We start from the raw sequence: 23,586 nt of genomic DNA, 5'->3' as shown, positions 1-23,586 counted from the left end.
ATTCAGCCGTTTTTCTTGATTTTACCGTATAGTTTTCTGATATCTATCTATCTGTCTATTGATACGTGGAATTAATATATCACTACAAAAATTCCTTCGGCAAGTATACCGAATTGTCGTCAAGTAATAACTCACAAGAGTGAGGTCGATCCCACGAGGATTAATGGATTAAGCAAGCAATAGTTGATTAATTATTCTAGTTAGACAATTCAATTTTGAGTGATAAGCAACAAGAAAAGTAAATGACATGAAAGTAAAGGAAAGCAATAAAGTGCAAGAAAAGTAAATGACAAGAAATTAAAGTGCTAAAAATCAAAGTGCAAGAATGTAAATTGCAACGAATGGAAAGTACAAGAAAGTAAAGTGTAAGAAAGTAAATGACTAGAAAGTAAAACCAAGTGAAGCATTTCTACAAACACTTGGAAGGCATAAATGTGCAAAAATAAAGAAAGCCATAAATGTGCATAAGTAAATAACAAGAATTAAAGACAAAAAGTAAATAACAAGAATTAAGAATGAAATTAACATTGGGATCAAGAGATATTGCATTCTTAGGATCAATTGATTTTATCTCATCTTCAATCATGCAACTCATTGACCTCTTGGCAATCATGAGTGATTGAGTCCCAATTCTTTGGTAACTCAATATCCCCAATCTTGATCAATAGCCAATTCCTTGGTCTAATTGCTCATGAGAAGAGATGAAGAATGGTCCCTAATTATACCACACACTTTTCTAGACCCAAATAATGGATAGATTAAATGTCACAATATCCCATCCATACCCAAATCTACTCAAGTGTGAGAAGAATTTTCAAGCATGGTTTCATGTTTCCTCTTCCAAGGTTCCCATGAAACCTAATTTGCATTCAATCTCTTTTCCAAGATAATTGAATACTAAGCATGAAGAACAAAAATCCTTCAAGTAAATCAAAGAGAAATGAAGAGAAGAAGAAGAATAAAAACAAATTAATCCATCAAATAGCAATAGAGCTCTCTTTCCCAATGTTGGAAATTAGAAGCTCATAACTAAATATTTACAAAAGTGTATATGAAAGAAATGGAAAAAGAGAAGAGAATGAGAGTGAAAGGGCAGTGGAGTCACCTCCACCCCTCCATTGTGTGTGTAAAATGATGAAGCTAAAGTCCTATTTATAAGCTACCTAAATTACAAATTCAAATGAAATTAAAATCAAATGCAAATTTCCTAATTACTTCTAGATGATTCTTGTGGCCTTGATTGATTGTTAATTGTGGCTTGACTTGGACTTGTGAAATTTTAATTCTCTTCATGGGAGCTTGAAACATTGAAGAATAAATGAAGGAATGGGAGTATTTGGAAGTGGCTCAATGTGGAGTGTCATTGAAGTGGCATTTTGGGCTTTTGAAGGTTTGGGAAACCTTACTCGCTAAATGATTGGTCTATTGCATCCCAAAAATGAATCACCACTATAGACTATTATATATCATTGGAAAGCTCTGGATCTCAGCTTTCCAACGCCGCTAAAAGCATATCATTTGGACTTCTCTAGCCCAAGTTATGATCTTTTTGAAGGTGAAGAGGTCAGTTTGGCGAAGTGCAGGGATTTGTTTTACGCTGAAATTGTGAAGCTAAACGAATAGCAATTTATACCCTCAAATCCAGTGTCCACCATAAAGTATTATATATGTTTGGAAAGCTATGGAAGTCTACTTTCCAATGGCAATGAGATCACCTCATTTGGAGCTTTGTATCTCGAGTTATTCTTTTTGAAGTGTGAAGAGGTCAGGGTTGCAAATTCTCTTTTGCTTCTCTTTGAGTTTGTTTCCAACTCTTTTGCCACCTTGGGAGTGTGCTTCCTCTATTAGTGCTTTTATTGCTTCTTTTTCCACCATTTCCTATAAAATTTATTAACTCAAGCAATCAAAGTAATATTCAACTTAAGCACAATAAATACTCAATAATTGGGCATTATAAACTAATTTTTAATATGAAAAAGCATAGAAAAACATAACATGATGCGCAGTCATCATCTATCTATCAATTCTTTTCTTTCTTTTTTTTTTCATTTTTCAAACTCTGCTTGGAATTGGAATAATTTTTCTCAAACAGGGTATGATTTTACGTTGATGTGGTTACCATATATATATATATATATATAGGGTAAGCTTCATAATCCGAAGATTTTCTTGAAAATAAAAAGAATCCAGTACTAAATAGAGGCACATAATTAAGTGAAACCAAGTATTAAAACATAGTTCACTTTGCTTAGGAATAAGAACGAACTCTCATAAATATAGGTTGTGTAAAGCAAGAAAAGAAAACATATTATAAGAGAAATTTGGTATAATTTGATTATCATTGTGCTAGAAAGAGGTGTGTGTTCATCTTCAAGATAGATGCGCGAAGTAAAGTATAAATGAGAATTGAATAGCTTTTTGGTATGTCTTCCTTCCTCATAATCGAAAGAGGTGTGTATATGTTGTTATTGTTTATTTATTTGGAGCAATCATATTTAAGCTTTGAAGAGCCGAAAGGAGGCATGATTTTTTCACTTTATTACAATAAAGCTAAGCATCCAATCATTTTTTTAACCAAATTCGGATTAAAGTATAACCAGTTAAGCAATAAAAATGAAACAATTGCTGCAAGAAAATCATGTGGCATCACAAAGCCATAATGTCAGAAATAAAATAGCATGGGCATAAGAAATAATGTATAAATAATTATGAATAAAAAAATCAACATATATCTAAATAGTCCAAAAAATAATGTATAAATCATTATAAATATAAAGATCAACATGTATCTAAATAGTTCAAAAGAAATAAGTGCAAAATATAAAAATAGATTGTATTTCAAAGAAAATTAAAATGGTCTAATTCAATCCATAACTACTAATAACAAGCATTATAAAATCATAAGTCTGAAGGATAGATTGCTGCATCTTTTTATTCTAGTCAGTAACAGCAAGCTCCTTTATCATATCCCGTTTTGTGTTATGCTCGTCATTCACCAAATCCATAGCCAGTCGCATCTTTGAGTAATCATTGACAACCTAACAGACATTAACAATGGTATTGGATAATGGAATAAACATAACTTCATTAATAATGACATTTTTCTTACCCATGTCTTATCGGGTCTCCAATAGTGACTGAAGACCATCCATTGAGTGACCTAAATACCACGGTCATTCCTTCGCCACAATTTAAGGCACACATTAACAAAGAAATATAATAAAAGAACAAACAGCCAAAAAATTGAATATGTACTTTAAAAATTCGTATTTTTTAACTTACGATTTGGTAGATTGTTGCGGGATAACTGCATCATTGAATTTATACTTAGAAAATTGAAGGTTTCTAAATGAAGATGTTTCTTAAAAGCTATTGTCGGATAAAAACTTCTTAAGGTAATTTAACACATTGTCAATAACACTCTTACACTCTCGCATCAATGTGCAATGTTTGAACGAGTTCAGATATCACACGGTCTCATGAAGCAAGTCAACCACTATAAGAAACTAATGACCATTCAGGTAAATTGGCACAAAAATCTACAACAACATTCAGAAGATCATTTTTACCAAAAACAGCCATGAAATATTATTGTACTAATTAATTGAATGTTCACTGAAATTAACGAACCTTGTGTAAACCGCCAAGGTCTCCTATGAAGTTATCCTTGATGTATTTCATTGTGCCAAAATAGTTCTGTTTTTGGGCGTAAAATAATTTGCTACATTGAATATTGAACTAAGTGAGGAATCTTATTATATTTCTAGTCTATCTGAAAAGATATATTAATATTGAGGACTAAATTTCGAACTACCAATAAACTTATGGAAAATATCAGTGGCAAATACCATTGGTTGCCATATTTATTTCCTCTTGGCCCAAATGACCCTTTGGTGAGTATCAAACAAACTAAGATAAGGACCTATGGAGTATAAACAATCATGGTTATGCTGCACTAATCCAAATTTGATAATTTTGCAAGCACAATAAATAAATACTGCAGAAATAATTCTTACATCACCAATTATTGGCTTGCCAGGCATAATAGTTAGAAGAGTCTTGCGTGTGCCACGACAATAATCGTTTGGAACAAGCACTTTCTTAAAATCATAAAATCAAAATATTATACTATGGTATTAGAAAAGGTTAAAAAAATAATTACATGACAAATTAGCAATTAAAATGAGAAATAAATTAATTTTACTTACTCTGGATCCAAATCGTTTCCAAAGATGTAAGTAGCAATGACCAGTTCTTTATAAAAAAAATTTATCTCTTTAGTTGGCCGAAATAAAAGGTCCAAACACAATAAAAACAATGTCAAACGTTAATTATTTAATCAAAGTATACACACAAAATCAGCCAGATACTTTTTTTTCATATAAAAAATAAACAATTTTTCTAATACTAGTGTTATCCTAAAATTTAAGCACACTTACATGTGGCATGTCATACCCATCCATGTTTGGATTGTAATTGTTATAGTAAAGCCATGGACGACCCGGAGAAACCTTTTTCCCAAAATACAATTCTTTTCGCAAATTCAAAAAATATGATAATTATTTTAAGCATTGTTGTTACTTATTTTTCAATACAATTCTCTCAACTAATCAGCTTTTCACCACATCAACAAATTAAATTCCCATATCAGCAATTGAAATTTAACTCCCTAGTACTAATCAGGATTCTAATCAGCCTTCAAATGTCACTAACAGGCACAATATGATGAGTAGAAAAAAATCTGGTACTCACAAGCCTAAAGCTCTCATTGGTGAAGCTCGGACCTCATATCTAGTGGGAAAGAGAGGAGAATATGAGGAGCAGATTTTATTTTATGTTTTTAAATCAATTTTTTAATTAGTTGGACCATGCAACTTTAAAAACTATAATATGGTTCAATACATGAAATACAATTAAAATAAAATTAGACAACATTAAAAAATAAACAACATGGTGATCCATATCACTAGCTTGGCTGATGTGTCCTTCACCAACTTCCCAATATGCAGCGTTGTCTTATGGTTGTATGTTAGTATGTATAACAGGGTAATAGAGTAAGACATTTACAAAGTTCTTAAAAGCTATTCATTATTTAAACATGATTAACAATATGGATTGGGATATATTTTGCTAGGAAGAAAAGATTAAGTTTTCCAACAGGAATTGACACCATTATCTACTTTTAAATCATAGGTCTGGCTTGAAATAAGTTATATTTGACAATACTATTCCTGTATTAATTGCACATAAAGGGGAACATTCGATGTATACTATCAAGGGTTGTTTTTTATTTGTGAGTTAGGTTTCGAAGGGAAGGAAATGGATGACTCTTTCAGGGTACTCATTGCAAACTTAGTAACTTACCCAATGATTTTTTATTGTTATTATTATTTGAAGAGACAAAAGACATACAATGTGGTTCAAAAGAAGAAATGTGGAATTGTCGATCCTACAACCAATGGAGCATTTATAGGAAGACGCACAGTAAATGCAACTTTGTGAACTATAACATCATATATTGTGTATTAATTTCATCAAATGCTATCTTAGTAGTATTTAAATTTTGTTATTTAAAAAATAAAAAACCTTAACTTCGGAGACCGGTAGTCCACGCTTTCTTCCCTTGCACCTCAGAGTCCTCTTCTTCGTGACTGGTTCGTCACCCAAACACATTGAGGAGTTGGCGTCAAGTAAGCGTTTCAAAGTGTCCGATGGTGGTGTAACAGCTAGAGCACTCTTCGAAATCTTTACACCGTCACTCTCACTTTTTGATGAGGAACTAACCATTTTCACAAACTCTGATACAACTGTTGTTATCCTATGCACAACAGCTTCGCATATCATCGTCGACAGTGCCTTGGCAACACCCTTTCCAAGCTTCAAGATGCCATAAAATAAGACGCGTTACTAAATAATAAGGTAACAACACAGCAAACATAAACATCACAAAAGACACCAAACATGTTAAAATAGGTTAAAGTTATAACATATTCTGCTTTTCTTTTTTTCCAGAACTAAGCTTAAATTATGAATTTTTTCATTTGGTATATCAAATTATATTTTTTATTACATGCATTGGTAATAGGCCATAGTTGATTAGTTGGGGCCCAAAAACTACAGATGAAAGGTGAGAAAGCCCATTTGTTGAGGAAAAAAACAAAAGAAGAAAAGGTGGCCTGAAAGGCAGATGCTGGCAAGTGATAGCTGGGAAAACTTATAAAGAAAATGCCTCCACTTAAGAACTTAATTAGAGCTGAAGGTACCAAGTGCCTTGAAACACTAAACTGATAGTTAATTAGAGTTGAAGGTATCAAGTCCTCATCCTCCAATGTTTTACTGTTCTTCCCTGCTTTAGTGAACTGAGGAATTGTCTGCTGTCAGACTACTACCAGATGCATTAGCTCAAACTTCAAACCTGGTTGTTTCAAAGCAGAGCTGAGAAACTGCATCATCAACATGGAAATCAAGAACAATGCTAAGTAGCAGTCCCAGAAGAAATACTAATCTGATAAAAGATGGGGGATATGCGAAGTAACAGTCAAATCCATCCACAATGTATTGCATGAGTTTACAACAATATACATACATACAACATAAATCATTTTATACAACTAGGGATTTCTTTGTAAATTGCAATTATAGTTATCTGATAGTAAATAGTTAGCTCAAGAAATTTCCAACTTTCATGATTGAATTTTTCCCCTCAAATAAAGTATCAAATTTGTTGAAGGACAAACCTCATAGAGGGTCATAGTTTGTTTCCATGGAGAAAATACACCTTGAAGTACAACTCCATCTGGCAACTCAATTTTTGCTGCAATAGTTTTAGGAATGGCAAAGAAGACCTTCACCTATAAGAGAGATTTTTTTTAAACAGGAAAAAAGTTTAGAGATATTTAATCTAAATAATTGGTTTGCTAGTACTTTAAATGCACCAAAGTACCCAAAGCTAATAGGAAATACAATGACAAACAACTTCATCTCTGCAAAATAACAAATAGAGAATAAAACTGAATACATTTGAAGAATGAAGGTTATTAGATATCCACTAACAACTAACAAGGTATATCCACTAACAAGTTATGTTTGTGTGAAAATTTTCTATTATAAAATGGTTCGTATTTTCATTTCTTGTGCTAATAAGGGCTTGTTGATATCTGCTGCTTCTATTACTAATTCAAACTAACTTATGCCATCCATCAGTAATTACTAGATGCAGAAGAATGACTAAATTTTCCAACCAACGGCCAGTGTCATGATTCCAATCCAAATACTTAATTAGTAATTATCTATTCACCTAAATGTAATTTCAAAATACAGAGAAGCTTCCTACAAAACTGACTATTAAAGTATTACCTGTCTGTCAATAAGCTTGGATTCAGGCTTTGCATTTATGTTGTCAGCAGAAGCTGCAGCCAAATTCTCACTTTTTGGAGATACTTTTTTCTCTAAACTTGCGTCCCAGGACACAAACAAAGGAAATGTCATATTATTTTTATATTTTATTTCACTGAAATTCTAGCGAAGTTAGGCCATGTTCAAACACAACAACAAACAATAATACATAATCAAAATCAATCACCTGAGCAGTAGGACAAGGAGCTGGTGTTGATTGTGTAGCAACAAACTGCAAAATGCCAAATATTCTAGTCTGCCCATAACTAGCAGCTCTTTGCCAATGCAAAACAGGCATATCTCCTGCTCTTATCCCCAACCAACCTCCTCCTCTTCCTTTTATTATCCCTTCTTTTCATCTCACGTGATACCAGCAACCCCATGCCCCCAGTGCAGCAATGCCATCGTCCCATTCCCACTAAGCACCACCCCAACCTGTGGCGACCCCGCCTACAAGATCCGATGTACCTCTAACACTCTCGTCTTCGACAAGCTCAACAACTCTTACCCGATCGAGTCCATAAACCCTCAGTCCCAACGTCTCATCATCTGTCCTGTGTCGCTCCTGCCGAACACGTGTGTCACCACCGATAAGGTTCACCAAGGGATCCAGCTCAACAGTACCCTCCCTTTCAACATCACAAGCTCCAATACCATTGTTTACCTCAATTGCACCCAAACGCTTCTTATGTCGCCGCTTAACTGCTCCTCCTCCAGCCTCTGCCATACCTACATCAATGCCATCGCATCCGCCTCTGTATGCAATAGTGGATCGATGTGTTGCACGTTCTGTGCCGGTGGCTCTAGTAACTCCTACCAGCTGCTTCTTTTGCCAGTGACGACAAGCTCGGGGAAGGCATGCAAGCATTGTTGTTAAACTCTCGAGTTAACTCGTAAACTCGTATGAGTTTACGAGTTTAGATATGGAAACGAGTTAACTCGGACATAGACTCTATCCTGAGTAAACTCGGCTAGACTCGGTCAAACTCGGACAAACTCGTGAGTTTAGGACCGAGTTAGTGAGTTTATGTTTTTCTTCATTTTTGCTAAAAAAAGCGCCATTTTGAAACCAAAAAAAAAATATTTTTTTTACTAGGGTTACGATAACACTCCTAAAGAATGAAAGAAAACTCACTCACAACTCACTCATCAGCATTGTTTCTCTCAAGTCTCACTTTCTCCATGTTCTGTCGCAGTCACTGTTCCCCGTCGAGCTGCCGCTGTTCACCTGTGTCTACTACCTCTGCTCTGATTTGCACCATTGTCTTTGTGAATTTTACCTATGTTGTCCTCTACTTTATATTTCTTCACATCTCCACTATCCGCAACTCCATCATGCTATCACCGTTCACGGTACGACTACTTCTCCTACAGTCCTATCTCTGTTCTGGTTTGCGCCGTTGTAAAATCCATGACTCTTTGTCGCCGTCATTTCGTGCTGCTGCTGCACCCTCATCACCACTATCTGCTGCACCCTTGTCTTCGATCTGCTGTTGTTGGGACTTTGCCCCTTCTTTTCTTTTGTATCCTCTATTTTTTGTATGCCTTTTGCCCTCTTTTTGAGCATTTGCTTCTTGATTTAGTTTTTTTTCTTTTTAAATTTTATTGCTTCTAATTTTAGCCTATTGCTTATCGTTTATGTTAGATGGCCAGATGATTCATCCATTCATGGCTGATTAGTAATTAATTATTTTGTTTAGAGTTAATTTGATTATTTGATATTGTTCAATGTTCAATTAAAGATTTAGTATTACAGATTTAGAATTTTTAATTTTTTGTGTTCTATGTTGTATTTGTATAAGAATAATTATAGAGGATTTGAATGTGTATTTTAAAATATTTGTTATAATGTATGCTACTATAATTTATAATGTGCTTTAAGATTGATATTATTAATTTTGAAGGGTTAGAATTGAGTAAATATACATTATGTATGAATTATATATATATAAACTTCATAACAGGTGAACTCGTACGAGTCTACGAGTTAACTCGCGAGTCGAGTCTAGGTCAGCTCCACGAGTTTACTTAGACTCGCGAGTTCGACAACTTTGCATGCAAGTGCGACTGAGTGCGAGACGGTGATGACTAACAAGATGGTGACGATTGATGACACAGAGAGCGACGAGGACCTTAAGTGCTTGACCGAAAACAAGAGAGGGAGAGAGCTTGAGATTGAGCCAGTGAGAAAAGAGATGAAAGCTCGAGCTTCAGTAAGAAAAGGGAGAGGAAAGAGACGTTATGGCTAAGCTTTTTTCTTTTTCGGGTCAGCTTGAGAGATTAGTGAGAGATTGGGGTTGGATTTGGGTTTGGGCAGGGACAATGAGATAAGGTTAGATTTTTTTTCTGGAGACCTAATTGTATTTTTAAATTTTTAAGAATTTAAATGTCCGCAAAATAAAAAGTCAGGGATATATTTGTCTTTTTACCAAAAAATTTAAACATGATTCAGTTCAGATTGTGTAAATTGATCGGATCAAACCGGATCTAATAATTATAATAAGGACAATTGGGTTTATTATTGTTGCTATAATAAACTAATTTTTTTTGGTTTATTAAAAAATAAATTATTAACCGGTTCAATAAAAATATTTAATAATAATATGACACATGTAAATATCTTTAAAAATGATATTTTTAGTGTCTTTACTAGTGTATGAACCCGTGATGAGCACGGAAAAATTTATAAAAGTAAAAAAAAAATTATATGCTTCGATATTTAAAACAAAAATACAAAATAATAATTATTTTAAAAAATTTATAAAATTATTATCAAAATCAAAGTTTAACTTAAAAAAAGTGAGTAATAATTATTTTATATTTTTTAAAGTAAAATAATTATACACTGATACAGAATTTAAAATAAAATTAAAATATTTACATTAGAATACTATTTTTTCAAAGACTTCTCTATAAATAACATTGATGGTTGAATTTGCAGACATTCCTACGTGATTTATAAATAAAACTTTTAAACATCTCTTACTCTTAACTCTTGAAAGTGCCACATATAGTTGGCCATGTGTAAAAATTGGTTTGGGCAAGTACAATCCAACATGAGATAAAGTTTGTCCCTGAGACTTATTAATTGTCATGGCAAACGATACTATTATGGAAAATTGTCTTTGTTGGAATCTAACTGGGACGGTTTCATTTGTTGGTACAATATTCATTCTTGGAATCAAAGCAATATGACCAACATTGTTACCCGTTAAGACTTCACATTCTATGACATGATTTCCAAGCTTTCTAACTTGTAGCCTTATACCATTACAAAGACCACTGGATTGGTCAATATTCCTCAGTAACATCGCCGGAACACCAACCTTAAGTATTAATTTATGTGGAGGCAAACCAGAACAATTTATGCTATTCAGTAATTCAGGACTATAGAGATCTAGTTGACTCTCCATATTCCCTTCATCCATACAAATGGAATCCGAACTAAGATCTAATTTTCCCCTCTAGGAATGATAGCCATCAAATGGTTGTTGACCTCTTCAACGATGTCTAGTGTGGGAGCCAGTATAGTTCTTACTTTGAAAAAATCCATTGAGGACATGTTTTCCAAAATATTTGGATAAGAAAAATGAACCAACTCATCAAATGCCTGGTCCGAAGAAGGAATAACAATATCTCCTGGAAGACATATCTCAGATTCACCATCCATATTGTCACCTATTAGACCATCACCAACTTTCAATACCCACTCACCAAATTGCTCTGTCTCATCTTGATCTGAAGCAGTCGTCTCTATAGAGAATCTCATATTTTTTGTTAGTTTGAGCACTTGACAAAACTTCCAAAGACAAGACGAATTCATGGTTGAATGAACGATATGTTGTCTCGATCTTCGTAGAATGACAGGAAGAATTTGTCTAAAGTCTCCACCTAGTATAACCACTTTTCCTCCAAAGGGCAAATCTTTGCTATATGTTGGAGAACACCTCATGATATCACCCAAGCATTTATCAAGTGCTTCATAGCAGTACCTACTAATCATTGGAGCCCCATCCCAAATTATAAGTTTGGCTATCAACAGCAATATTGCTTGAGGGGAACTAGGTTTGATGTTACATACAGAATCCTCAGTTATATTCAGCGGTATTTTGAACCTTGAGTGTGCCGTTCTTCCATTGGGAAGAAGTAAAGATGCAATACCACTCGAAGCAACGTTTAACACTATATCACCCCTTGAGCGAATCTCAACAGACATAAGGTTCCAGAGAAATGTTTTTCCAGCACCCCCATGACCATACACAAAGAAAAATCTCCCATTCATCACAATACACAGCTGTAACAATTTTATCGAATGCATATCTCACCTCAGGTATTGCGCTGGCTAACATGTCTGAGGCATTTTTCTTTAAATCATCCTTGTTAAAGTTTAGCTTTTCCCTAATAACCCTTTCGGTTAACCAGGAAAATTCTACTTCAGTTGCTAAAGGCATAGGAAGATAGTCTTTTAAGGTTTTACCAGAGGAATGTAAGATCTTGTCTATATCCATTAAGCACAACTGCTTAATCTCATCATTTGACATTGTTAACTCTGCATTATATTAATTAATTAAGTAATATAAATTATAATAAATTATATTAATTATATTAATATTTAAATATCTAATCAAATCAATTAGTTGATATAATTAAATCAGTACAATAAATTGTATTGAATGAATTAAAACAATTAAATTGGGAAACACTCTTCGAAGTATGCCATGTCAGCTTCATCATTAAGTGCAGACATCCGATTTTTATATAATAGAATAGATAGATATTTATAATAATCACAAAAAGTGTTTACAATAAAAAATTTTAAAATTTTATAAAAATATAATATTTAGGGTTAAGTAATGAAATCGTCCCTAACGTCTTGGGTCAAAATCAAAATCGTCCCCGACCTTTTTTCGTTATTAAAATCATCCTCAACGTTAAAAAACGCTTTAAAATCATCCTTTTTACCAATTTTATTTTTTTATTACCAAACTACCCCTCATTAAAAAATTATAAAATAAAATAAATATAGTTATAAAATAAAATAAATATAAAATAAAAAAAATAAAGGAAAGAAAGGATAGATACAGAGAAGGGGGCTGGGGGTGGGGAGAGAAAGAAAGGGGGGACGAGAAAAAAGGGGAGGGGGGAGAGAAAGGGACCGCTGCACCACTGCACCGCCGCCCGCCGCCTTGCCGCCCTGCCGCACCGCACCACCACCACCTTCTTCTTCTTCTTCTTCTTCTTCTTCTCTCCTCGCCCCCGCCATCGGTCTTCATTACCGCCGCCGCTCTTCGCTGCCACTGCCGCTCTGCTCCTCGGGGAAAGGGAGAAGGGAACGCGAAGGGAGAAGAGGGGGGAGGGGGGTTTCGGGAAGAAGAGGGGGAAGGGGAAGGGTCCTCGCCGCCGCCACCGGTCTTCATGGACGCCGCCGCTCTTCGCTGCCGCTGCCACCGTTGCACCGCCGCCCTGCCACCTGTGATCCGCCATTGTTCTGCTTCTTCTTCTTCTTCTTCTGTGAACTGAATTTTTGTTGTATAATTTCTAAATTTTTTGTGAAATTTGTTATGGAATATCTATAATTTAATTTTTTGTGATTTGGCTTAAATTTGGAATTGTTGTTGCTGAATTTGTTGATTATTGTTGCTGAGTTTTGATTATTCTGATTTTTTGCTAAGTTTTGTTGCTTAAATTTGGAATTGTTGTTGCTGAATTTGGTGGTGGGTTCTGGGGGAGGGGGTTACGGGAGTGGGGTGAGGGGGTTACGGGAGGGTGAGGAGGTGAGGGGGTGAGAGAGTGGGCTGATAGGGTGAGGGAGTGAAGGGAGTCGGGAGTGGGGTGATGGGTGAGGGATGAGGGGTGGGGGTGAGGGAGTGGGCTGTGGGGGTTACGGGAGGGTGAGGGAGGGGGGAGGCGGGAGGGAGTAAGGGAGGGCGGAGGGGGTGAGGGTTGAGGGGTGGGCCAAGGGGGTTACGGGAGGGTGAGGGAGGGGGGTTACGGGAGGGAGTGAGGGAGGGCGGAGGGCGGAGGGGGTGAGGGTTGAGGGGTGGGGAGTGAGGGAGTGGGCCGAGGGGGTTACGGGAAGGTGAGGGAGGGGGGAGGCGGGAGGGAGTGAGGGAGGGCGGAGGGCGGAGGGGGGAGGGGAGGGGGGTGTTGGGGTGGGATTTGTTTTAATTTTTTAATATTATTTTTAATTATTTTTATTAATAATGAAGGGTAATATGGTAAAAAAATAAAATTGAAGTGGAAAAGGACGATTTTATAACGTTTTGTAACGTTGAGGATGATTTTAATAACCAAAAAAGGTCGGGGACGATTTTGATTTTCACCCCAGACCTTAGGGACGATTTTAGTACTTAACCCTAATATTTAATTTTGTTAGTAAAATCTTAGTTGTACTCTGTTTTAATAAATAATTATAATGAGATTAGTATTTTAGGCTGCGTTTGTTTCTAAGAACATGACAGGACAAGACACTGAGAACAGGACAGGATAAGACACTGATAGAGACACAAAATTTTGTGTTCTTGTATTCTGTTTGGTGATAAACTAGAACAAATTATGAAAATTCAATTTATTCTCATTTTTTTTCATTCAAAAAATTTGAGATGAAAAATATAACAATACAAAATATAATTATGAAAAATTAACAAGAATAATGAAAGAAAAAATAAAAAATAAGTTGTGTCCCTTGTTAGTGTCTCCGTGTCCTTCCTGTCAGGATGGACACAAAATACACTAATTCAGTGTCTCTGGACACATTGTCTCTGTCCATGTCTCCTCTGCCAAACACGATTTTGTGTCTCAGTGTCCTTGTCTTAGTGTCCTGTCTCTGTAAACAAACGCAACCTTATATAACACCCCATACAAAAAAATTAAAATTTCATACAACATTTTTTCGTTCATTTTTAATAGTTCATAAATAAAAAAAATATTTACATAATTTAAATTATTTTTGTATTAATTTTTATATACAATACCCATATCATTATAATTATTCAGAAGTTGCATGTAATTCGAACCTTATGAATTCAATTTATTACGTATTTGTCTAAATCGAATTTATTCAATTTAATTTATATATATATATATATATATATATATATATATATATATTCAAATTTGATTTATTTAAATTAATTTATTTTTACATGTGGTATGATTTGTTGAAAGAGCAATAACTTATGCTGCTTCGTAGATTCTTCTATAATTTTATCTAGCATCAATAAAATTCCACTATCACTGATTTTAAAAAAAATTAAAATCTAAATTAAAACGATGGTTAAAAATAAATAAAGATGATAGATTTAATTCTTCTATAATTGTATGCGTTTTTTTTGTCTGATTTACGTTTTTATCACAATCCACAAATTTTATGTATTATAAATTAATGTTAATTCATATGTAGTATATAAATAAATTTAATTATAATAAATAACAATTTATTTATTTTATTTTAGACTTTATAAATGAGAAGACTAATTCACTAATATAATGAATTATAATTAATGTAGTATAATTAATTAAGTAATATAAATTATAATAAATTATATTAATTTTATTAATATTTAAATATCTAATCAAATCAATTAGTTGATATAATTAAATCAGTAAAATAAATTGTATTGAATGAATTAAAACAATTAAATTGGAAAAGATTCTCCGAAACATGCCACGTCAGCTTCATCATTAAGTGCAGACATCCGATTTTTATATAATAGAATAGATAGATAGAATAGATTCATATGTAGTATATAAATAAATTTAATTATAATAAATAATAATTTATTTATTTTATTTTAGACTTTATAAATCCAAAGACTAATTCACTAATATAATGAATTATAATTAATGTAGTATAATTAATTAAGTAATATAAATTATAATAAATTATATTAATTATATTAATATTTAAATATCTAATCAAATCAATTAATTGATATAATTAAATTCGTACAATAAATTGTATTGAATGAATTAAAACAATTAAATTAAAAAATACTCTCCAAAACATACCACGTCAGCTTCATCATTAAGTGCAGACATCCGATTTTTATATAATAGAATAGATAGATAGATAAATAGATTAAAGTGGTCTTTATTTCATTTAAGGTAAAACCGGGGTAACTAACAAAAAAAACTATATTATTTAACAAAAATAAATATTAAAGATTGTTATGTATATTTTTGGATATAAAGGACTAAAATGTCTTACTATAAAAACTTGAGGGACCAGGTAATTGTTCAAAATAAAAAAAAAAAAATTAATTTTTCATTTCATATTCTATTGTATCAAAATTAGGGTGGCAATGGCACCAATGGTCCCTCATCCTCTGCTCCACTGACTCGTTCTCCTGCTCTCTCCAGTCTCCACCCCGTGCTCGCCGATCCTTCCCCTGGTGCTTCCACCGACAACCGCGTCAGTTCAGGTAATTCTCTTCCCTCATCGGCTGTTCTCTCTGTTGTGCCTCGTTTCTGCTAATCTGCTGTGCTGCTTTTGTTCTATAAAGTTTGTAATTTTTTTCTTTGCAACCCGAAAAAAAAAACGAAAGAGAAGAAGCATTCTTGGCGGGGCGGGCTAGTGTGTACAGCCCATCAGTTAGACGGGGCGGCCGCCTTTCCGGCTGGATTAGACGGCCGGGGATGGCGAGCATGCCCGTTTGCAACCCAAAAAGAGTAAAGAAGCATTCTTGCGCGGGCGGGCTAGTGTTTGCAGCCGTTCAGTTAGACGGGGTGGGTTGGCCCGTCCGGGCGGGCTTAGACGGATTGGGGCGGGCGGGCATGCTGGTTTGCAACCCAAAAAGAGTAAAGAAGCATTCTTGGCGGGGCGGACTAGTGTTTGCAGCCAGTTCAGTTAGACGGGGCGCTCTGGCGGGCTTAGGCAAGTCAGGTCAGGGCGGGGCGTGGCGGGGAGGGTTAGTGTTTACAGCCCTTCTGTTAGAAGGAGCGGGCCGCCAGCCCCGCATTCTTAGGTGAGGCGGGGCGGGTGAACATGCCTGTTTGTAACCCAAAAAGAGTAAAGAAGCCCGTTCAGTCAGACGAGGCGGGCCGGCCCGCCCTGGCGGACTTAGGCGGGGCGGGCGAGCATGCCCGTTTGCAACCCTGGTCAAAATATTAGTACTTTTATGTAAAATTCTGCCTTTTTCCACACCTTCATGCTTATAAAACGTACGAGCTACTAACGCAACTGTCTTGTGCCACTGCCGATCGACTACCTCTTGCCATCGCAGCCGGAGCCGAGTTCTCTACCGACGCTTGCGCGCTGGGTTAAAAATTGGGTCTTCGAAGGAGACAACAACATGCTGCAAGTAATTTAAGGTTGTTCTGGATTAATCTTTATCATTATTTCTTTTATACAGAAACTTCTTTTCATTTCAGTGTTAGGTTACGGTTTGGGTTAATTTTCTATTTTTGACCCTTTCTCCCCCTTAAATGAGTTATTCATATCAAACAATATATTGTGTTTTCCTTCTTTTCTATTCCTTTCCCTTTTATTTTCTTTGGGAATGGAAAGATGGTGCTGTTTTGTTCTGCACTTGGACTTCATAGTGAAGAACACTTTCTTTTGGATCATGCAAAATGTGTCACTATGATTAACCTGAAATGTAAAAAGGGTGGGAAACGGGAACATACGTTTAGGGAAAGTGCAAAAGCATTAAAACAATGTTAAATGTTAAGTTTCAAAGAAAAATGTGCCAAAGAAAAATTTTAGAGGTCAGCTGTGTACTTTAACTCTTTCAGTACACAATTCTATGTTGTTTATGTGAATTGCCCACTAGCCTAAATTGATAATTATAAATTAGGATCATTGTTCATATACATTTTATTATTGCCCATCTTGCGCTTGTCAATATTATATGCTAACTAAATTCATTTTAATTAGGAAATATACACGCTTTTCAGCATTACAGTGACGCTCCCTAAACAAGTGTTGCACTGAAGTGCGCTATCTGACTCGCCCTCATCCCGGAATACTTTGAGCTTTCAAACAATCGGTGCTTGCAAAAATGCAATATTGCAATTTCACCCCTATTTCTCCGTGACCAGCTCCTTCATCATCTTTGCTGCTACTTCTGAAACCGACATCTCTGGAGGAGTCTGAGGTATTTCTCTCACTCTTCTGCTTAATAAAGAAAGCTCTTTGAATATGCCGTATGTGAACTCCCTCGAATTGGTACAAAAGTATGATGGTTCTTGGTTTGATCAAGGGGAATGATTGATAGTTCAAAGATGTAGCGTGAAGGGATTGTGAGGAAGGAATGTTTTTGTGTAATGAAGGTGTTTGATGAAATGCCTCCAAGGAATATGAGTTCTTTGAATTTTATAGTTTTCTCCTTGTTTATATTTACTAGGTTTAATTTTTGGAAAATGGAACTTTGTAAATGAAGCAAGTTCAATTGATGAATTAAATTTAATAGCATTTAAAATTCTCTCAAATTTTAAAATTCTTTATTTATGCAAACACATTTATAATGATCAGTACATCAAGGAACCATTGTTACACTTGAACCCAGATGCCGTTCTTAGGGAAAATCATGGCTACTGTTTCTTTCATTGATGTTTTTGTCCATCACTAACGTAATTTATGGTTTTTTCCCCTTATAAATGTGCTTACTAATATCATAAATGTGCATACTAGAGCATTTGGCCAACAGTTTTCTGATTGGACATGGCGGATTTTCTGACCTCTACCCACCGTGCCAAGTGGATCTTCACTCCTCAACAGTTGGTACTTGTTTCTTTCTATCATTTCTATTCATCTATGTTTCTTTTCTGGCTGTAAGGACTTCTTTGAAAAAGAAACTATAAATCATGACTCATGAGGCATAGTCTCTTATGTTCCTTCACCACTGAATGATGATTTATTTTCTGGATAAGCTCATATTATGCTTTACATGGAGATAATTTTAGATTTGTAAATTGCTGAGTAGGTTGAATTTTAATTCTTAAATGTGCAATTTACTTTTTTGTGCAATTGATGCAAAAGTTTGATGAAATTCTATTTTCTCCTGTATTATGTGTGGTTTATGGTTCAAGTATATCTGTTTTTGTCTTAGGTTGAAAAATATAGAGATGCTAGTCAGAGAGCCATACAAACTTTAGAGAAGGTATGTACACTTCTATAATGTGCTTGTGAATCCCCCCCCCCCCCCCCCCCTTTTTTTTTCTTTTCTTTTTCGCTTTTGCTGTTCTTATAAAAATATTTTTAATTTGCAAACTTTTCAATCAGAAAGCATGGGGGTCTACATTTTTCATTTTTGGATGTTTGTGGTCTAATCATGCGGGGATTATTGTTTTTTGTTTTATTTTATTTCCTACATAAATAACGTTTCATTGAACAGTTTTAAGTTTATATCTGGTTAATGATGGCTATTAAATTTTCTTAATAGTGTGGAGCAACTCTGATGGAAGTAGATAGTGATGGGACAATGTCATATCCTGAACCTCAGAATTCTGCGAAGGATAATGGTAAATGTGATTTCAGGAGAATTCACTCATTCCTTTCTTAGGATGTTGATAATGCTCTGTCTTCTAATTTTCAATTGCTTTGGAAAATGCTTTGTGTTGCTCGTGATAGTTTATTTAAAATTTCTAACTGTTAAGAAGGGTATTATTTTCTGTCAGCTGAAAAGCATTCTCGGTCAAAACCTCTTAGTATTGAAGAAGAACAATCTATAAAAGTGTTTTATGAAAACAAGCTACAAGAAGTTTGTAAAAATTTCCACTTCCCTCATAAGATCCAGGTATGCAAGCTCCTCTTCAGTTTCCAGATTTTATAAACAGTCTGTGTTTATGAACTAATTTTGTAAACATTATGATATGTAGGCAACGGCCCTTATCTATTTTAAAAGGTTCTACCTGCACTGGTCAGTAATGGAACATCAGCCAAAACATATAATGTAAGGTTTGTGATTTGTCTCAGTCTATATAGGTGATAACTGGTTCAGAGTACAAAGAAATAGAGTAATATACCTAGAAAACGGTGTGCATTCATTGGTGTTCTGGATCTACAAGAGCAGAGGGTGTCCTAGAGTCCCTGAAGTTTCCTAGTTCCTTCTGCACAGTTTTTTTTTTTTGTTGAAATTCCTTTCCCTAATACCTATATCCTGTTGTCGTCAGGCGCTGTACAGCAGAGGCCCAATTTTGACTGCTCAGATTCCTATAAGATGACCTTTGGAGTTTGGACTAAAGATGAACAGTTACATATTATTTATAAGAGTTTTGCTAAATGATTAAAAAAAAAAGGTGGAAGCCTTATAAGATTTTTCATGCATTCAGTTTATTGGGAATTTAGAAGTCTTAGGCTTCAAACGAAAACCTTTCTTTTTTTTATTCTAGGGGACTTGTGCGTAAAATCCTACTTTCGTTGTAATTGTTTGATTGATTACTTGTGCAGCTCGCTGTATTACAGTTCATCCAAGCCAGGGTTGTATTTGTAAATTTTAATTGTTTTTCAAGGTTTAGTTATTTGGTTGGTTCCTGTGGTTTATTTGTAATTAGGTCCGTGATTTTGAATCGCTAAAGTTTTGTAATCAAGTCCTTGGAAGCAACCACCAAAAGAGGGAGGAAAAAATATATGTTCTTGTTATACCTTCTCCATCCCTCACCATCTCTCTTCACCCTCACCTTCATCTGACACCAGCCTCCACCCAAACCAAGCAATGTTATTATCAAGATAGAGCTGATTGCCTGGCTTTAAATCTTTGATTTTGTTTTTTAGTTAAATGTTTTTATTACATGTTAGCCTGTCAATAACTTGGACTGAATTTTTTATAGGTTGACCTGCATATATGCTGCTTGTAAGATAGAAGAAAACCATGTCTCTGCTGAGGAGCTTGGTAAAGGGATCTCACAGGATCATCAAATGATTCTCAATAATGAGATGATAGTTTATCAGGCATGGATAGGCTTAACATATCTAATCTATGTATCTTTTTATTATTATCTTAACTTTTATTCTTTGATGATATGAAATACTTGTTTTGTAGAGTTTGGAATTTGATCTTATTGTTTATGCACCATATCGTTCACTTGAAGGTTTTATGGATGATATGGAGGTATGCTTTGGTTGGTCAATGAGTGGAATTTTAAATTAAATTGTCTGTTTTTTTTACATCATATTGAATGGCATGATTTTTATAGTCTGCTATTATCATTGGATTTTACTACTGATCTTATTTTATGCTGGAATTTGTGATCAATGGCAATGATGAAAGGACTTTTGCAATGCTAGCGAGGACCAGCTTCAAATGTTGAAGGTACTACTCCTACTATCCAAAATACTGGTCTGAGATGATTTCCATATTTTTTCTTTTTTTCTTAAGGGGGAAATCATTATTTTATACATTTACTCATGCAAGAATACATTGTGATCAGTGTTTTGAAATTGTGGTTATCATGGTGCCATGGGGAAATGACGTGGCGGATTTTGGGGCCACCGCCATTACGCTATGGTGGTCCGCAATGTGAATGGCGGAAATGGGAGGCTTGGGTGTAATTTTTTCTTTTTGCATTTGATGGTTATTTTGGTCATTTAGGAAACCATAATAGCCAAGTTAGAGAGCTCAAATTCTCAGACACTAGCTTTTTAGCCTCTGGTTCCCTCACCAACCCAAAAATCTCTTCCCTCTCTGTCGGACTCCCTACCTCTTCGCATCTGGAAGAACTGCCAATAGCGTTACTGCTGTGTGCTGCGCTCCTCCTCCTCCTCCTCCTCTGTTTTCCCTCTTCGTTGTTCTCTCTGCTGCTGGAGGCGCCATCTGCTGCTCGACGAAGAAGCCGTTGCAGCATCTCGCACCGCAGCATTGCTGCTGCCAGCAGTTGGCCCTCCTCCTCCACGCTAGGTGGTTTTCATTTCCAACTTTTCCTTCCCTAGCTTTACAAAAACATTACTTTATCTTATCCTTTTTTTCTTTTCCTTTTTTTTTTGAATATTTTGGTTTTTCTGGTTTGTTCCTCTCTTCCATTCAGTTTGAAGTTCTGAACCTGTATTCTTTATCCTTTATTTCAATTTACATAGGGTCACTACTCATCATCTCTTATGTTTTTGGTGACTTAATATTGTGTTTATTTGTTGAATTTGCTGAATTAATTGATGCTTTATGAGTAGAAAGTTGCTAATATTGATAGATTTTCAGTCCATCCACCATTTCAGCCATTTCCCGCTACACCATACGCCATAATCCTATGACAGATTTTCAGAGCTACAGTTTTATCTGTTTAACTGTTGTTTTATTGAGTGAATTCCAGGATGTTGAAAATCCGAAATAACTTGCTTTTTCTCGTGATGTGTAGAGATTACAAGACACAGCTAGATTGGAAATTGATAAAATGATGCTTACAGATGCACCACTTTTATTTCCTCCTGCGCAGGTAGTCTAACAATATTATGTAACTTTCAGAACTCCGAATTGTATCTACTGTGTTGTGACACGAATTAATGAATTTCATTTTATGAAACGCTACTGATGTATTCAAATTAATTGATGTTTTGGAGAGACTGGTTAACAGAAAACAATGCTATGTTTCTCAAATATTTTGTCTACAAATAGAACAAGGCAACAAACCAAACACCCTCTACAGTTTATCGCCAATCTAGTTCCAACCTTCTAGTTCAAATTAGTTATAAACCTTTTTGCCTCCAATCTTAATATCTATATGATCGAGTCTTTTAATGCAGTTGGCTTTAGCTGCTTTGCGCAGTTCAGTTGCACTCCATCAAGTTATTGACTTTGACAGGTACCTTATCCCTTCACATTTTTTCTCTGCAAAATTTGATTCTGAGACAGAATTTGTCTTGGATATTATCTTGTAGTATTCTTTGATGAAAATTAATGTATTGGTTTATACGCTTTTCTACTACTGCAGTTATCTGAGCAGTTTATTTTCTCGTCAAAACTCCACACATACAATGTCCGAGCTTATTGAAGCACTTAACACAATTGATTCTTTGGTATTGTGTCTCATTTGAATATTTGTCACTAAGTTGAATATTTGTCATTTGAATATGGAGCCAATGTTGCTTGCATCTAAATATCCAGGTTATGAAATACAAATTTCCTTCAGATAAAGAATTGAAGCATATCAATAGGAAACTGAAGTCTTGTTGGGGTCAAAGCTCTCATGACGAGTACTTCCTTAACCCTTATGTTGAATTGCAAGCTAGTCATTTACTTCTAAACCTCACTGCAAAATGTGTTTGAGATATTTCATGCTGTATAATTTTGGATTGCTTTACAGGGGAAAGAAGCGAGAGAAGAAATCAAAGCACAAGTCGAAAAAGAGCTCAAGTGAAGCACACAATGCGCCGCCTCCTGCCTAGGTTTATGTTTCCCTTCAGTCTAGCTATCCAGTTTCTGATTTTTCGATAGGGAATGGTTTTAGCTGTTTGAAAATGAAAGTTGACATGGTATTAAGGGAAGGGAAACAATGAAAAACTGACGCAGGCGTCTAGTGAGTCTGATTTTGTAATTTTTGTTGCATACGCATGTCCCTGAGTTGGGGTTCATATGCATTGTTTCAAATAATATGGTGTTTGAAATTCTTCAATTCTTAAATTCATGCTTGATGTTTAGAATCCTTCAATACTGAGGTTGCAATGTTTCACTACTAGAGATAATTGGACTTAATGATCGATTTTGTATCTTTAACATGCTGAATCATACTGGAACCTTTTGTAATGACTAAGCCGCATATGTGGTCATAAAAATTATTTTGCTGGAAATCTGAATTTCATTTAAGGGTGTTCATTGTCCAGTTCGGCCGAAGACCCGGTTTGGGTTTGATCAATTTTGGTCAAGTTTGACCTGATTTTATTATGACTTGGTCAAAATCAAAACTTAAAAAATCGACCTGGGTAAATTATTCAACTAGGTTCAGATCAGTGTTTGGGTCACCAGGTCCAGTCCGGTTGAATTCAAAATAAAAAATATAAATAAAATGTTTAGAGAACGATGAACATTTTCAAGGTATGTTTTGTTTGAAAATAAAATTATGGAATTCAAGTAAGTTTCTATCTTATTTGAAAATTATAATCATTTTAATTTTAGTTTAGCTTATGTATGTTGTCTTGATATATATATATATATATATATATATATATATATATATATATATATATATATATATATATAATTTTAGTAAACAATTTTTATTTAGTCTATTTAGTCCTTAGTCTATTTATAAAGTATAACATTT

At 34.8% G+C, this 23,586-nt stretch overlaps 3 protein-coding genes and 1 pseudogene across 5 annotated transcripts; 2 read left to right on the top strand and 2 right to left on the bottom strand.

Annotated features, from left to right (window-relative positions):
- The first annotated feature begins 7,634 nt into the window (after positions 1–7,634).
- Positions 7,635–8,272, top strand: LOC148544454 (wall-associated receptor kinase-like 20 pseudogene; annotated as a pseudogene).
- Positions 8,273–10,277: 2,005 nt separating this feature from the next.
- On the bottom strand, positions 10,278–10,823 carry LOC148544453 (uncharacterized). The gene has a single exon (XM_088498939.1). It carries the CDS (start codon positions 10,821–10,823, stop codon positions 10,278–10,280), a length of 546 nt encoding a protein of 181 aa, XP_088355065.1.
- A 23-nt stretch (positions 10,824–10,846) lies between these two features.
- On the bottom strand, positions 10,847–12,879 carry LOC107615522 (uncharacterized). Its single transcript, XM_088498938.1, has 4 exons — positions 12,803–12,879; positions 12,552–12,700; positions 11,802–11,944; positions 10,847–11,689 (listed from the first exon to the last, which is right to left on the bottom strand). The coding sequence occupies exons 1-4, from the start codon at positions 12,877–12,879 to the stop codon at positions 10,847–10,849; spliced, it is 1,212 nt and encodes a 403-aa protein (XP_088355064.1).
- A 2,736-nt stretch (positions 12,880–15,615) lies between these two features.
- CYCH;1 (cyclin H;1) lies at positions 15,616–23,098 on the top strand. Of its 3 annotated transcripts, XM_016319078.3 has the most exons (16): positions 15,616–15,818; positions 16,620–16,707; positions 17,273–17,492; positions 18,029–18,118; positions 18,447–18,497; positions 18,780–18,858; positions 19,015–19,133; positions 19,216–19,289; positions 20,167–20,287; positions 20,379–20,447; positions 20,607–20,648; positions 21,685–21,762; positions 22,070–22,128; positions 22,258–22,342; positions 22,431–22,519; positions 22,630–23,098. In XM_016319078.3, the coding sequence occupies exons 4-16, from the start codon at positions 18,059–18,061 to the stop codon at positions 22,709–22,711; spliced, it is 1,008 nt and encodes a 335-aa protein (XP_016174564.1). In that variant the 5' UTR covers positions 15,616–15,818; positions 16,620–16,707; positions 17,273–17,492; positions 18,029–18,058; the 3' UTR covers positions 22,712–23,098. The 3 variants fall into 3 exon arrangements, with proteins under 3 accessions (XP_016174564.1, XP_016174566.1, XP_088354568.1); XM_016319080.3 differs by lacking the exon at positions 16,620–16,707 and having other exon boundaries at positions 15,661–15,818; XM_088498442.1 differs by lacking the exon at positions 15,616–15,818 and having other exon boundaries at positions 15,921–16,707.
- The last annotated feature ends 488 nt before the right edge of the window (positions 23,099–23,586 follow it).

Source organism: Arachis ipaensis, chromosome B9, assembly GCF_059453495.1.
Source record: "Arachis ipaensis isolate K30076 ecotype BB chromosome B9, ASM5945349v1, whole genome shotgun sequence".
Classification (NCBI taxonomy): domain Eukaryota; kingdom Viridiplantae; phylum Streptophyta; class Magnoliopsida; order Fabales; family Fabaceae; genus Arachis; species Arachis ipaensis.
This window is presented reverse-complemented; position numbering and strand designations above follow the sequence as displayed.